The 16,409-nt window shown below is 39.7% G+C and overlaps 1 protein-coding gene across 12 annotated transcripts in view; it reads left to right on the plus strand.

Annotated features, from left to right (window-relative positions):
- Positions 1-16,409, plus strand: part of NRXN3 (neurexin 3) — a 1,013,224-nt gene that overhangs the window by 310,967 nt on the left and 685,848 nt on the right. For all 12 annotated transcript variants that reach the window (XM_061997781.1, XM_061997782.1, XM_061997788.1 and 9 more), the window contains 2 exons: positions 1,950-2,388; positions 7,275-7,658. In XM_061997781.1, coding sequence (XP_061853765.1) covers positions 1,950-2,388; positions 7,275-7,658 — 823 coding nt within the window. The remainder of the gene's footprint in view (positions 1-1,949; positions 2,389-7,274; positions 7,659-16,409) is intronic.

The following is a 16,409-nucleotide window of genomic DNA, read 5'->3' on the forward strand; positions in this document are numbered from 1 at the left end:
AGTCATATTTTTTTCAGTCCTCTCCATATATGAGCTCTGGCCTTTTCAGGCTGTCCTCGTAAATCTTTGTGCTCAATCTTCTTAATTGTTTTATTTATTTTGCTCTGTACTTTCACCTCCTCTGCTTCCTAGTGATACAAAGATTAGACTGCCTGCAGTGCTAAATACTAATGTCTGGCTGAGGTGCGACTTGTTGTCTGATAAGAGGGAAGGCTGTAATGCACAGCCTTGCTGAGTCGCTGTACACTGTCTAGTGAGAACATTTGACACGGTTAATAAATGGAATGAAACTACTGCAGTCCCACAAATTGAAAATATATTTTGTTCCTGTTGCAGATATTGGTAGGCTTGATATTTTGGAAGTCTATGGGAGAGCAGAGTACTGTTTTGGGAACTGGAGCAAAATAAGCCTTTGTGGGTAATTACTGTCCTCTGCTGGGAGGAACTATACCTTTGTGCCATGATTCCCAATGGGAATCAACAGGTGTCTTCTCTTTTCACTCTGATGGAGGGTATTTTGCCTTTGTGATAAGAAAATCTGATGCTGTGCTGACTGCACTGGGGAAATTCTGCTTTAATGCTTTGTGAAAGCTGGAAATTCTTTGCTTGCTACAACTGTGTTGAGTTGTGATTTCATTAATTTTTCATCCTGAGGTCACCTACTTTAGAAGCTTATCCCTTATTCTCTGTCTTGTTTGACTTTTAATATTTACTGCACGCTTTTTCTCTGATTTTCCTGTCCTATATATAGAATTAACAATGCATATCTCCATTCTGTTTTTGTAGTAAGTTGCTTACAACTCATCCTGATAGCATTTTGAAAGCAGAAATCAAATGTGCGTGTACATATATGTGTAATAGACATGAAGTATTTAAAAATAATAACTCCTTAGAAGAAATCAGAGTCTTCAATACTGTTGTAGAACATGAATTCAATCAAAATTGTGCCAGTGTAGAAATGTTTTTGCCTGCTCCATGTGGCAGCTCTGGGTTTAGGGAACACAGAAGGTGGTTGAGAGTAAGTACAATTTACAAATATTTCAGTTTTGTGTTTTCTTCAGTCCCTGGCTCTGTGAGAATGGCAAAGGACAGAGAGGATTCTTTGTAAGGAATTTATTCTTTACCTTTTTGAAGGTAGCGCTTGCCTGTTTGGGACTCTTGGCTAATTTTCATCCATGTAGCAACACATAATCCAGAGTCCTGATCCCTGTGCCAGAGAGAGTAAGATTCGAGGCACTGGATACATATTCAGTGTACAGGCTGTACATATAGGCTTTTCTGTGTTAGCAGAGGGTGCAAGTTTCTTGAAGCAAGTGTAAGCTATGCAGGGCAATCTCCATAGAAAGTTTGTGCCTGTAGTGATCTAAGATTTCTTGGTCCAAGAAATTGAAACTCTTTATTTTTTTCTTGTAGTTCTTTAGGAGCCACAGGGCTATCACCAACAGTTCACAGCAACTTGCTTACATTTTTTGCATCTATCTCCTAGTAGTTTAGTGGACTTGTAGGAATAATAGATAAATAACAGTGGTGGTACAGAGTTCCCTGCTGTGTCTAGCAGAGATTGACATGGATGTTACATTTTGCTACGTATTTTGTATGGAATTTATGCAAACATAATGGCATGATACCAGACACATGGTATTTTATGTACAGAAGCTTTTACAGTGGAGTGGGCCTGTGGTAACATTAATTGTTCTTACTGTTCTTCAGTTAAATGTTCTGTTTTGCCTGCTTATCTGACCTATGGTCATCAAAAAGTACCCATTGCTGTCACTTCTGTATACATTCCTGACTGTGCTCTCTCCCTCTATCATCATGTCAGATTGCATGGTCTCTTTTCTGTTCCCCACTGCCTTTTGGGAGAAGTTTATCTCTCATGGTTGAAAGTAATTGGGGTATTTGTACTGTATGCAGGATTGATGTATGATATTTTTCCTCATCTCTGACAGGTTGTTTATAAGAATAATGACATTCGTCTGGAGCTGTCTCGCTTGGCACGGATAGGTGATACTAAGATGAAAATCTACGGGGAAGTGAAATTCGTATGTGAGAATGTGGCTACACTGGATCCCATTAGCTTTGAGACACCTGAGGCCTATATTAGTCTGCCTAAATGGAATACCAAAAGGATGGGCTCCATCTCCTTTGATTTCCGAACCACTGAGCCCAATGGACTAATCCTTTTCACTCATGGCAAGCCTCAGGAGAGGAAGGATTCTAGGAGCCAGAAAAATACAAAGGTAGACTTCTTTGCAGTTGAACTTCTAGATGGAAACCTCTACTTGCTGCTGGACATGGGCTCTGGGACCATTAAAGTCAAGGCCACCCAGAAGAAAGCCAATGATGGAGAGTGGTACCATGTGGATATTCAGCGTGATGGAAGATCAGGTAGAGTGATGACTCTTTCTTAAGTAGATTAATCTGTCAGATCCAGACCTAGGGCTGTGTACTAATTCTCAGAACCTTCAAAACCTGTTAGATGTGATTCACCTTCTTACAAAAAATTAGTGCTACTCTAGTGATGTTTATCCAGCAAAGCAAACAGGTGAATGTCTAGGTTTTCATTAAATGCTTCTTGTAAACTTTGGATAGCACATCACAGCGGCAGTCTACTTAACATTTTATTCACAATTTTCAGATACTCTGGGCCTACCTTTGTAATGACATATCTTATTGTAGTAATGACTTTGTAGGGCATAGTAAGGTTTAAAATCCTTCAGTCCAATCATTATATAGTTCTTGATTTGAGAAATTCTCACTGATCTACTTGGTGTTTCTGTTCAAAAAGAAGCTTTAGTGGGAATAAAATGAACACTTATTTCTGTGACCTAATATTACCATTTTCTCCTGGATCTTGTGTCTTCAAACAGTAGGGATTTGGGATCTTGTCATGAGGAAAATAAAAGTAATGGGTACAACCCCTGACAAAATTATGATGACAAATTAACATTTTCATCCTATTGTATTTTGTACTTTTCAATTCTTTACTCTTTCTTGGATGCCTAATGTGTTTTAGTTTATTCCCAATAACATACCTACCATAGAATTACCAAGAGATACTTTGGTTTTTTGTAGTGTTGGATATCAAGCCAACATACTCATGATGTACTCTGAAATTGTGTAATGAAACAAAATGATCAAATACTGTAACTTCATCATGAGAATATGTGAACACTTGTACTTGAATTCTACCTGAACGGTTGGGATTTCAATGCCTGGCCATATATCCCTTCAAAGGGAATTTTGCTTACATTTTCAAGTGGATTTGTGGTTTGTCTGTTGATCTCCAGATGATAGCTTTAGGTCCCTAATTTTCTGTTTTTCAGTTGCTGAATGCCATCAGTACAGAGAATGCAGTACTATAATTTGCTTCCCTTGAGTGTTCAGAAAAGCTGGCTTTTAGATACCATGCAAAGCCGAGCTGTTTGAACAGGTCTTTGCCTGAAGCTAGTTTTTTTCTTTGATGATGTGAGAAGTTTCTTTATATTTGGCATAGTGCTCTACTAGGACTTAATATGTGTGGTTATATATTGCTATCACCTAAAGATATCGATAGGAACACTTTATAAAGGAAGCCATAAATAAATAATTGGAGCTTTGATTTCTATAGACTTGCTAAAATTTCATTAACTTCCAAGGATAAACTCAATTAGTTGCATTCAGTACTGCCTTCAGTTTTACTTGCTCACTTGGGGACTGTCTGGTCCCTAGAGATACAGGTGCAGAAGGAAAAGAAACAGAAATGACACTAAACTCTTTGCTAAGAAATTTTGTAAAAACCTAGGGAGAGGAATAGAATGTAGATTTGGACTATGAAAATATGACAACATTACTACTTGGTGGTTGTGCCTGTAGGACTGACTTGTTTGTTGCTTGACATGGAGGTTTATGATGTCTAAACACTGATTAGAGATTACAGATTTTTAATTAAAAGCAGTTTGCTCAACAGGAATGAACACATTTTTGTACATTCTTGTCTTATTTATTTAATTATTTATTTGAATTGCATTTTCTGCTGATGAGCACTGGGTTAACGATATTTTGTTTCCCCAGAAAACCAGGATACTTGTCCAGTATCTCTTGTTCAGTTACTTGTCCAGTAACTCTTGCCCTGTGGTAGTTTTGTAAGTGAAAGATTAGGATCTACTCTTGCTTAGTCCTTGATTTTTCTCCCATGTGTGGACCAGAGAACTGTTACATCTTTAAGATTTGTAAACATTTAAAAAGTTATATTTTTTTAAATGCAGATGCCTGTCATTTAGAAACTGAACTGAAATAATGAACTTACTTAATGTAGGCTACAAAACAATCATTTAGGTTTAATGAGCCACTGACCTAGAGGTTTTGATTCTCATTACTAAATCATCCAGCTCTTTGTTAGGTGTCATCTCTCCCCTTTTTCTTCCCATTTATATAGCAGCCCAAATCTTAAAGCTCTGCTGACCTTAGAGAAATACTTGCTACTCCAATGTGTTAAGGCAGGAGTGCAAATGCTGTAGAAGCATGGCAATTGTGCTCAAATAACCTCTGGTGATTCCAGTCCCCTTAGGCTTGGTCTGTGCTTTGGTCTGTGTTGGCTGCCACAGCAACAAAAGCTTTCTTTTCTCTCTTTAGTCTGACAGAAGCTGGCAGTGTGGAGATGGACACCTACTGTCCTGTAACTTTTCTCTCCTTCAGGAAAGCTCCTACAAAGTGTCCACAAAACCTGTCACAGTTTGAGTGGAACAGTGTGCGTGTTACATAAGACAATGTTTTTGGCTGGTTGTCTGTTATAAAACACTCGTGTTGTCCCACCCCACCTAGACACTAAAAATCTTACTGGAAAGCTTGGTCTATGGTTGCAAAAGTCCAACTGTTTTATATACAAGCTCTACCCTTAGTAACCGGGGTCTTTTGGTCTGTTTATTCTTTAGCCCTGCACAAAGTGTCTAAAGGACTGTCAGGGAGATGCTTAGATGCTTCTGATTTCTAAAGATGGAGTTTAATCTACCTAAACAGAGTTGCAAATATGGAACATACCAAGGATGCCAGCTCCTTCCTATAGTCAATTCAGAATGTCTTCATCTCAAGCTTGGTCTTAAAAGTGCTGTATATCTGAGGTAGTACTTTACAGGAAGTTGTAAGTTTTCTTACAGAAAAAGTTGCAGGGTGTAAAACACTGTCAGAAGTTTTAGGCAGTTGTCTAGCCTGTTTCATCATCTCACACTTTTTCTCCAGGTTTTACACTTCTCCTTGGTGTTTCCTCTCTTTTGGGAGGTTTATTTACCTGTGTGACTTTTGCAGATAAGTGTTTGTTTTCTTCATCGTAGCAGCTCTCTGGAGGTCAGCCCTTCAATATTTTGGTTTGTTCTAGTCTTTAGAGTAGTAAGTACTCCACATGCTGCTTTTGAGGAGTAACAGCAGAGATGCTAGAAGGGGGGCTGTGATCCTGTGGCTCTGACACATGCTGCCTTTATGACTGTAGGTGTATTGTCACATTTTCTCTTTTCTCACTTTGTAAAAAAGAAAATGTCTGTGGTTGCTGCAGCTTATTTTTACAAAATGATTCATCAAATAACTGTGGTTCTCTTTGAGCCTTTAATTTGTAACGCCTTGGTTGCTTCTAGCACTCTGCTGCCTCTGACATTATTCCTAAATTATTACTGAACATCACACACATGAAATACCTTGTGTCTGTGTCCTATGTGCTGTTCTCTAAGATACCTTTTACAACTGAAGAAGAAACCCGTGTACATGACTTCACTTTCTCACAGAGACACAAAATAGAGCTAACTCTATTAACTCCCACCTTATCGTAGGGGTGTATGATAAAAATGCAATGATGTGGAATTAATCTTAAGGCTTGGATAGTTGTCTCGGAGGACAGACTGTCTTAATGACAAGGCAATTGGAAGTGATGATTTATAGCCAGACAGAGTGAATTGCCGATTTTAGCCGAGTGTCTGGTGGGAAGACATCCCCGTCACGAAGGCTGCTCTTCTGAGGAGTGCACTGCTCTAGGATGTGAGACCTGCATTACGCTTCCTCTCTCGATGCACTGTCTGACCTTAAACAGGTCACTTCACTTCTCTGAACCTATTTCACATGTTCTGGTTACATTTCTGTGTTATATTTTCTGATTATGTGCTAGGACAATTTCTTGAAACGTATAGGGATGGCCTCAGTGCAGTATGGCCACATCTTGCTTGGAGCATATGAAAGCTGCTACAGTTTTAATTTGTAACTGCTCATCAGAACCTTAATTTTCTGTTTCATAAAATAGTAGTTAGAATACTTAACTTTCTTTTTGGAACCATAAAATACTTTGGAACAACCCTCTGGAGATTTCTAGTCCAAACTCTGCTGATATCCGGGCTTTCTTAAGGGTTGTGTTCTGTTGTGATTTGAATGCCTTCAGGATGATGATTTCACAACCTCTCTGAGGTTTCTGTTCCTCTGTTTGACCACCCCATGGTGAAAAATGTTTCCTTCTGTGGAGCTGCATTTTCCCTTGCACAACCTGTGACTAATGTCTCCTGTCACTGCAAGTGTACACTGCAAACTCAGGTGCAGATTGTTGTCAACCATATCCCCAGGTCCTTTTCTGCAGAATTCCTCCTTAGCCAGCTGGTCTCCAACCTGTACTTACATGTGAGGGTGTTATGCCCCCAGTGTTTGACTTTGTATATATTTTCGTTGATTTACATCAAACATGTCTATAAGCCCTTTGCTCTATCTTGTAAAAGTTTCTCTGAATGGTAGCTCTGTGCTTCCTCCAATGCATCCACCATTCTCCCCGATGCTACAAACTTCATGAGAGTCTTTTTAGTTCCATCACCCTGGTGCAGCTTTGGACATATGATGAATTATTTTCTGGAGGATCTATGTAGTGTGAATTAACATGCTTTTACTTATCTTTTTTATTTTCTCTACAGTCCTGATACCATCAAACTTCTCTATCTTCTCAGTAAGTCTTTGCTTTGCTGGAAGAACACCATTAAGTAATGATCCGTTTATACATATTATTATTTAGCCATTGTATATTATTTTTGTGACCTCATAATGCAAAGTGGGATACAGACAGATGATCAGTCACTGCGTGGAAGTACTTATTGCTTGAGGCTCAAGAGCAGAGACAGATGTGTAGGAGACATTGTCTCTGTTAGGAATGCATTTGAATAGGGAGAAATCTTCTCCTGTGCTGAACCTCACACCTCATTCACTTATTGAAAAAAAAAAGAACCAGACTGAATCTGTAAGTGACAGTGTTGATGTCTCTTTATCCTCCTCTTTAGGTACTATCTCAGTGAACAGCAGACGCACCCCATTCACCGCTAGTGGGGAGAGTGAGATCCTTGATCTGGAAGGTGACATGTACCTTGGTGGGCTGCCTGAGAACCGGGCAGGACTCATCCTTCCCACAGAGCTCTGGACAGCAATGCTGAACTATGGATATGTCGGCTGTATCCGAGATTTGTTCATTGATGGACGAAGCAAGAATATCCGGCAGCTGGCAGAGGCACAGAACGCTGCAGGTGTCAAGTCCTCCTGCTCACGCCTGAGCACCAAGCAGTGTGACAGCTACCCATGTAAGAACAATGCAGTCTGCAAAGATGGTTGGAACCGCTTCATTTGTGACTGCACTGGCACTGGCTACTGGGGTAGAACATGTGAGCGAGGTAAGATGAGTTTTCTGACATCTGTTCCACAGAGTTGAAGGTATCTGGGAGAATTAGACTTTCCCCTGCTCTTGTTGGTCTTCCCAATGCTAAGTTTCAGTCATCACACTAGGAAAGGTTTCTTCTCATTTCCTTCCACTCTTTGCCACCTTTGTTTCATGAGCTTACTTCCTTCATCTGCCACTTATCTCCCTAAGCCTTCTGAAGACCTTGCCTTCAGGTTCCAGAGTTTCTTTAAACAAATATGGTTTGTCTCCTAAGCCAGAAAATGCTGCTGCATGTGAGAAGTGTCAGGCAAATTACTGGAAGCAGTACCAAGTGTGAATGTGAGTTATGTAGATTTTTCTTGCATGAGACAGGTGATACACGCTAGTTCTATTTAGTTGTCCTCTGTTTTGTGTGACGGGATTTCCTTGAGGGTTTATTACGGGTAATGAGATAGTGTTAACAGCGACACTGGATTCACCTCTAATAAGACAAATCTGTAGGAGTTGGTGGGAGATTCTCTCTATGTTATGCTTTCTGATTTAATTTCTAGTGACCATTCTATGATTTAAAGACATGATTGGAGAGGACAAGGGGTAATGGAGAAAAGCTAGAACACAAAAAGTTCCACTTAAACATAAGGAGAATATTCTTTACTGGAAGAGTGAGGGAGTCCTGGCACAGGCTGCCCAGGGAGGGTGTGGAGTCTCCTTCTCTGGAGGCTTTCAATCCCACCTGGACACATTCCTGTGCAACCTGATCGAGGTGGATCTACTTTAGCAGGGGAGTTGCAGTAGATGATCTCTAGAGGTCCCTTGCAACCCCTACGATTCTGTGATTCTGTGAGATATGAGGCACAAGTGCAGGCAGAGAAAACATATGTGTTCTGTGTCACACTAAGGTAAGATACCTTAGTGTTTTACATATTACTCAAAGAGCAGATGGTTCCCTGAATTGTTTTTGTCCTTATTGCGCTGATGCCACCCTCAGAATGAGGTAGGTAAGTGATTTAAAAAAAAAAAAAAGGGGGTGGGGGAGCTAAGAAAAACTTAGAAAAACACAATATTCCCTAAAGGATATTTTCTTACATTGAAACTGATCTTTCTGCTAATATTTGGCCATTAGCACTGAATTCTGGCTGAACTGCCCTCACAGTACACCCAAGAATTGACTGTAAACCATTAGCAGAGTCTTAGAGCTTTCAGTTCCTTTTTTATTACCTTACTTGGTACCATGGCCTAATGGTTGGTTATAGCATGTGTCTTAGTATTGAAAGTTCAGATATTTTTGAGCCTCTGACATAAATATTTGAGAATCTCCTTTCCCACTCAGTGTCTCCCCTATGCATTTTTTAATATTGATCATACTACCATGCTACTTATGAGAAAGAACATGAAAGTGAGATACAATGCATAAAATATTAGGCAGAATGGAGATTTATAATTCATTCACTCTCCAAAGACTTTTCTCTGCAGGATGTTTTTGTAAAGACCAAAATTCTTCCTATAGACCAAATGGGGATTTTTAGGTTATAAAGCACAAGATCTATGATCATTCATAAAGCTTCTCACAGACAGCAATTTGTAGCATGCTGCCCTAAGCAGCAATAGTAGTTAATTGCCAATGGTCCTTAAAACAGATGAAGCACCAGCGCTGCCATCCGTGCTGTGAGGACATGGGTGAAAATATAAGAATCATGGGCTTTGGCTGTACCAATGTCAGCTTAGCAGTTTTCTTTTATAGGCAACATTGGATTAGAAGATTCTGGAAACATCTGAGATTTTCTCATCCACAGGTTTGGGAAGTGTTTTGTCTAGTTACTGTGTGATTTTTGCCTCCATGAATAAAAGTACTGCAGACTACCAATGAAATTTCTCATTCTCATGGTCTGACAGCCAAGGATTATGGCAAGTCCTGACTTCAACTGCCCTGTGGTACAAATGCTGTTGGAAGGAGAAAAGTTGAGACTGAGATTGGAAAGGAATCAAAGTGAGAGATGCTGCTATGCTATGGTGGCACTTATGCCTAGTTACTAAAGAAATGCCATGGGACCACAAAGACCCAGGGACCACAGAGGCTGGAGCATAAGGGGAAAAAAAAGAGCAGCCTATCTCTTTTAATAAGAGGCAGCTATTGACCCATTTTTCCACTCTGCCATCTGTTATCTGAGAAGGGCTGTCTCCCTCACCTTACTCAGTCCTTAAACTTCGGTGCTGTTAAAAGAGAGGAGTGTAATTCTTGGAAGGATTTTGCAGCTTCGGGATATAGGTTAAAGGGCTAAGGGGCAGGGGAGCCTAGAATAAAGGATCTTCTGTGTTTGATGGCTGCCAGAAAAATAATTCACAAAGCAAAACATGTACTTAACATTTTGTTAGGATACTAAAAATACAAAAGACATACAACTCCAGGGAGAGAGGCAGATGATTCATTTGTTGTTGATGGTAAAGTCTATCTCCCTCTTTCCAGGTATAATGTTTCTACATTTATAATGCTGTATTTTTCATACATTTTATATTTTTCCATATGAAGGACTGTTATACATCTAAAAGGGACTTGAAAAGGAAATTGATTGTATGGTAGTTAAAAAAGAGGTTTGAATTCTCTATTCATGGTGGAACTATGCAAATACATAGAACTCTGTGTATATCTAAAGCTTGTGGGAGTTTGTCTTGTCAGTAAAACAACATCTTTTCATATTCAGCAAGTTACACTGGATGCAGCAGACTTTGGATGCAGTGATCTGCTCAGGCAGTAACTCTGTGCAGATGAAGAAACCTTGTGGTGGCTGCAGTTTGATATGGCACAGAGTGGAGAACTGTTTCCAAGGCCTCAAATTCATTCTTACAATCTCAATATCTAATCAACCATTCAGTGTTTGCCGTGATGTAAGCAGATAAAGGTTTTTTCAGTCTTAAAGTGTCATAGCTTCTAAGGGTAATGTAGTGCCTCCTTAGAGTAATTGAAATTGCACCAAAGAAATAGTTTGAGCCATGGCAAAGACCAGTTCATGTCTGATCTGACTTCTACCCAGGGTGGGATATCCCAGAGTCTTAGAAATGGTGGTAGGACCACTCTTGTTCTTTTAGTAACTGTATGTTTTTCCCATACTAACTAGGAAAAAGTAGTCTTGGGAGACAAATCATGAAGGCTTGTGCCAGGTATACTAACATTTAAGTCCTTGGTGTTTCATCTTCAGAAAGACTGAAACAAATAATTCACCTAAACAAGACTCTCTTCCCTCTTAATAAATTTCCTTTGATCTGCTTGTGAGATTGTCTTTCTCTCCAGTTCTGTAGCCAGTGGCAGGGGAAGGAGATGAAAGTGCAATGGGATTCATAGGCCATACATGGTCAATGATAGTCTGTGAGGCTAAGCAAAGGCAGCAGCCAAATGCTGGCAATTGCCTAGATGTGGACACCATCTGATACCTTCCACCAGAGGTTGTGCTGACCAGGCAATGTACCCATTAGTTATTTGTTTTCTTAAATCCTTGAGCTTCCCATTTTCTATCATCTTTATATAATGGTTCTCCGCTACCCGGTCTAATTCAGTGTGGCAATGTTGCAAATCATATATTAGCAGAGCCTTTTTGAGTCACCATTAAAATCACAGAGTCGCTGTAAACACAGCATTTGGATGAGTTTCTGGAACTTGACAGATTCCACAGTAGCTGTTGGAAGGGAGTGGTGGTTTGGCTGTCCATCAGGAAATAAGATTCAAGATGGCATGAATTCAAAATAGTATTGTGACCTCCTGCTTTAGATGCCTTGGATAAGTACTCCAAGATTCAAAAAGTACAAGCCTGGCAATGGGAACGTGTGCTAAATGTCTTGTTCCCTATGCAGTCAGTGGAGGAACATAGTTGCTTCTCAGGAATAACACAATCTGCTTGCCTCCTTTTGTTGATTTACTTGTCTCCTTTTATTGACTATGTGGAGATTCTGGCCTGATAGTTGAGTATTGCTGCACTCCAGAAGGTAACTGTCTGTGCTGCAGAGGAAATGACAGTACCAAATTTCCAAGGCTACTAGACTGACAAAAAAAGATGATGTCTTGTTTGGGGTGGGAGCATAAAGGAAAGAAAATAGAAAATAAGTTAATAGACAATACACAATTCCTCCTGCAAGTGATGCTCCAAGTGTCTTGTAACGTGGTAATGAACAGTCCTCCCTCCTGGTCCCTGAGCTCTCCTGCACTCCTCCTATATCTGATTAGAGTATATATGGTGGAGACAAAGATCTAATCATGCCTGAAAGACTCTCAAACTGAAAGACAATTTTTGAGTATCTCTGAAATGGCAGGAACTGAAGTGGATTTGTGATGGAAGTTATGATTTTAAGTATATATTGAGGCTTTGTACTGGGTTTGATAGGTCTTGGGTTGTAGAGTGTTGGATGTTAGGGAAAAAACCCTTGGAGCTTGTATTCTTGGTAGTATTTAGTCATTCTTTCATCCTAGGTTTTTAGCAATAATGGGAGTATCTGAGAACAGTATCTGCAGTGCTGCCACTCTGTTCCATAAGTACCTTGTTCCAACAGATCTATGTTTTGCTAGTTAATTTGAAATAAAGAGCATAAAATATCTGCAAGTCTATGAGAATGCTTCCCAAATGCTTTCTCATCAGATGTAAGGCAGGCTTTGAGATTGACAAAAAGGGTAGCACACTTCCTCCTGTTTCATGTGAACTACCTTATAATACTGAACCCAGTCAAAATTAGAGTTAAGTTGCAAGTCTTGTGAGCAAGAAGGGCTGGAAGGCTGTTACAGACCTGCAGGAGCATGAGTTGTTGCAGCTACTGTGGAGGATCTTTAGTGTTTTTAAGTACTTGATATGTACTGTATTCTTTGTGTTTTGGTTTGTTGGTGTTTGACACCAGTTGCAGCATTAGGTCACTGGAGCTCCCAATTAATTGCACTTATGGTGTTAGAGGTAGGAGTTGGGATCTGGCTGATAGAGGATGCTGTACTTCTCTGTGATTACAAAGCTCTTCCTCACAACCCATGGACTTTTCTGAAAATGACCCCAAAGCCCTGGCATTAAAAAACAGGAGGAGGGCAACGTGTGTTGTATTCACATTAGCTTTTTTCTGAAGCTGCAGTGAAAATGCCATGGGCTCAGAAAGGTGCATGAGGTCTGCTCTTCTGTGGATCTTGACAGCTGTCTGCATGCTTTTCTTCAACTGAAACTGAGAGGGACTGTATAAGGCAAAAACCTTGGAAGGACACAAAGAAAAGGACAACTGAAAATCAGATTGGATTAGACCAATGAAAATCAAATGTTGCTCACTCACTTTTTAATGCTTTCTTCTACGTTATTGCCTTGATTGGAGGTTTTGGGTTTTTTTTAATTAAGAAAAATATACTGATAAGATTAGAAAAGGTAGGTTGGTAGGAGACTGCTAGCCATTTAAGGCTGAAAAACACTGAGTTTTAGATATTAAACCTTTGAAGTTAATTGCTCAGAAATGAACACAGCCTGGGGCCTTTCCAAGTAAGAAAAAATAAGTCTTGTTCCAGCCCTTGCTCTTTGCTGAGCTTCACCTGATATTCAATGCAGCAAGGCAGAAATAGCCCACTCCTATTCTCCCAAGGGCTGGAACCAGTGTCTCTTTCTGTTTAGGTTTACTCACAGATGGATGATTTACATCCAGAGCAAACCAGGCTTCTTTTATGTTTTGTGGCATACAGTTTGTGAACAGCAATGTACCTGTTATTGGTAATGCTGGTGTTGAGCATCAGGCTACACATTTTATTATCTGCCAGGTATCTTTATAGCAATGTTTGCCAAGATCAGTTTAATGACAACACATATCTGCCCATTATGTATGCAATAAACAGAGATGTTATAAAATTACTGGTAATAAGAAATGCTACAAAATCATTTACTATGTGGTTGAAGTGCTTCATGCTTTGCTGTCTCAAGCACAGGTAGCAGCACAGATTTTAATTTCATTATTTTTAGTGAAGAGTTTTGATGATGATTATGTGTTTGTGAATTTGTTTTAAAAACCCTCAAATACACTGATGCTTTTTTGACTGTCCAGATCTTCTGAGCCTGCAGTATAGCGCTAGATAACTGCCGAGAACAGATTTTCTTATGGTTCCCAGAAGTGCTGGCCACATTAGGAGAAAAGCCTTTGCTGCAGTGTTTTAATGCTTTTAATCCCTACTGGATCTTGACTATAAAAAGACTTTAGTAAAGTCAAAACATCAGAATAATTTTTATGATTTCATGAGATAAAGTAAAAGATGTTAGAAATTGAAGGTCTGTTTTAGAGCTCATCTGTTCATTGACTTACTAGTACCAGGTAGGTCCCTATTGTACCATTTCCCAAAATGTCTTCAAACTGTGGAGAAAAGATTCCTATCTGAGTTTAGAAAAAGAGCTCACACAATCCCTCCACAACCATTTTGATTTGTTCCTCACTAATTTTTAGTAAGGTCTCCATTAAACATGACCTGAAGCATGTTAGCTTTTGCTAAGGACATTTGTGTGATAAGTTCCTTTCCTCATTTGCCATCAGTCCATCTGTAGTGCCTGTGGCTGTTCTCTTGTTTGGCCCAAGCAGCTACTACTGCAGTATATGCTGTGCACAGTTGTTCTGCTCAAGAACCAGGGGCCTCAGCTTTCTATGTTTAGCTCCCTCCTATTTCTCCCTATTGACTGGGTGTCAGAGCAGAGGGCATGTGTTGGGCCCATAAGTACTAGATTATTCTACTGTATTAGGCTTGTATGTGTTCTCCATCTTTGCTTCCTCTCCTTGCCTTCCATGTTAGACTTCTGTTCTAACATCCAAACAATTCCCAAGATGTGCTAGCTCCAGTAAGGACAATGCAGCCAAGGAGAGGCTTGTAACGGCAGAGAAATAATATGAATGAATCATTTCAGAGTCTCTCACTTCTGTGGATTTATATTGCAATTCTTTCCACACATCAGAATTTTATTGTGCATAGATGTATATATTCAGTTAAAAGCGACTATGAATATATGCTGTTTTCAGGACAAGTGATGGCATTTGTTACTTTGTAATGCCTTTGTGATATCCTCAGTAGAGTGTGCAGTTAATTCACATTGATTGCATCTTTTTGAAAAAAAAATAATTTCATGGTCTTTAGGCTGTTGAACTTTAACTTCGAAGAGTCTCATTGATGTGCCAATCTCCAACAGCATCTGCTGAGCAGCTGGAAAATCTGAGACCGTATAAAAATCAACTTATTATCTCTTCTGTATTTTATAATGACATGGGTATGATTTTTAATCTGTGTGTTCTTTCCTGTTTCTTTATCCTATTTCCATCATCATATGCTCTTGATATTTAAGGCCACTCCTGCCTTCCATGCTGCATGTGAATTTTTTAGTACTCCAGGTGCTCTTTATCTTATCTGAATATGGTAATTGATGGCACAGAAGAAGATAATTTCTGCTGTTTTTCTCTAAACTTCTGTGTTTCTGCCTGTTTATTGCTGAATGTAGCTTTCACAAGGTCCTCCCACTTCAAGAAACATGCTTTTCCAAAACTGTGTTAGATTTTGTGCTACTGTCAGCTCCTGTAAGGAGCACTTGAACAACTAAAGATGCTGTTGATGGATAGTTGAATAAGAACATTTGGTAATGCTTTTTAGCATCGTATACTTCTGTTAGTGCAAGCTTCTTCTACAGGACTGATATTCTAGTGGCATATTTATTTATCTGCTGGTTTATACATGGTAGTTCAGAACAATGGCTATGCCTTGACACAAACCACAAAATTCTCCCCATCTTATAAGTCAAGACACAGTGCTGCTCAGATAACTCTCACATTAAAGGACATCTTGTCATAGCAGGTCAGTTTTGCCTGAATCGGTCTGTATCAGGGGAAGGTAGAAATTACTAAAAACTATGATCATCTGAAGTGGTTAGTCACCAAGAAGAAAGGAGATACTTTTTCACCTTCTTGTCCTAGCTTTCCCAAGTAACTCTCAAAAAAACATATAATGGCATGTCACATGTATGATTCAGAATGGCCTTGCTTACTTTGAGTATGCACTCTGTCTGTTGTGATCTACCAGGTGCGTAGAGATGAACTGATGACACTGAGTGTAAGAGTTGCTTTAGACTTCTTGATGTCTTTGAGTTTCTTATTGCTCAGTGACTGATCTCAGTCCCATGGCTTCATACCCCCCTCCCATTCCATACCTTCAAATCAGACCAGTTTGTGTTTCTGCTGAGACTGCCAATTGTCCCTACAATTAATGGGAATATCTTGATACAGTGGCCAGAATAAAGTAGAGTCATTTGTCATGAAAAATTATTTCCAATATTTAAAATTACTATAAAGACCTTGGAGATGTTATCTGTGAAATTAGCTTTCTCTATCTCTCTGCTTTGCCCAGTTGAAGCCATCAAGCTGAAAGGCAGGCGCTGGCACGGGCATTTTCTGTCTCATTTCTTCTCTATCCATCTCAGGGGGAGAGCAAAGACTTGGCATTTGTGATTGTCCCTTAATTGACTCTCTCTCCATGTGGAGATAGGCAATCACCCCTTAGACAGTTTGATTGATCACACAAGGCTATTATGTGATATGGAAAGGATATGCAAAAGCACAGTCACCACCACAAGCATGGAAAGATCCTACTTGGTGGTGTATATCGGCTCACCTAGATCTCCTTGGTTTGTCTGCCTTCTCTCATATGCAGTTAATCCACGGAATAGCTCACAGGGTGATCCTGGGGAATCTGCCACTACTAGGTACCAGACCGTGAGGTATGGCTCTCCAGGGGGAAATC

Source organism: Colius striatus, chromosome 6, assembly GCF_028858725.1.
Source record: "Colius striatus isolate bColStr4 chromosome 6, bColStr4.1.hap1, whole genome shotgun sequence".
NCBI lineage: Eukaryota > Metazoa > Chordata > Aves > Coliiformes > Coliidae > Colius > Colius striatus.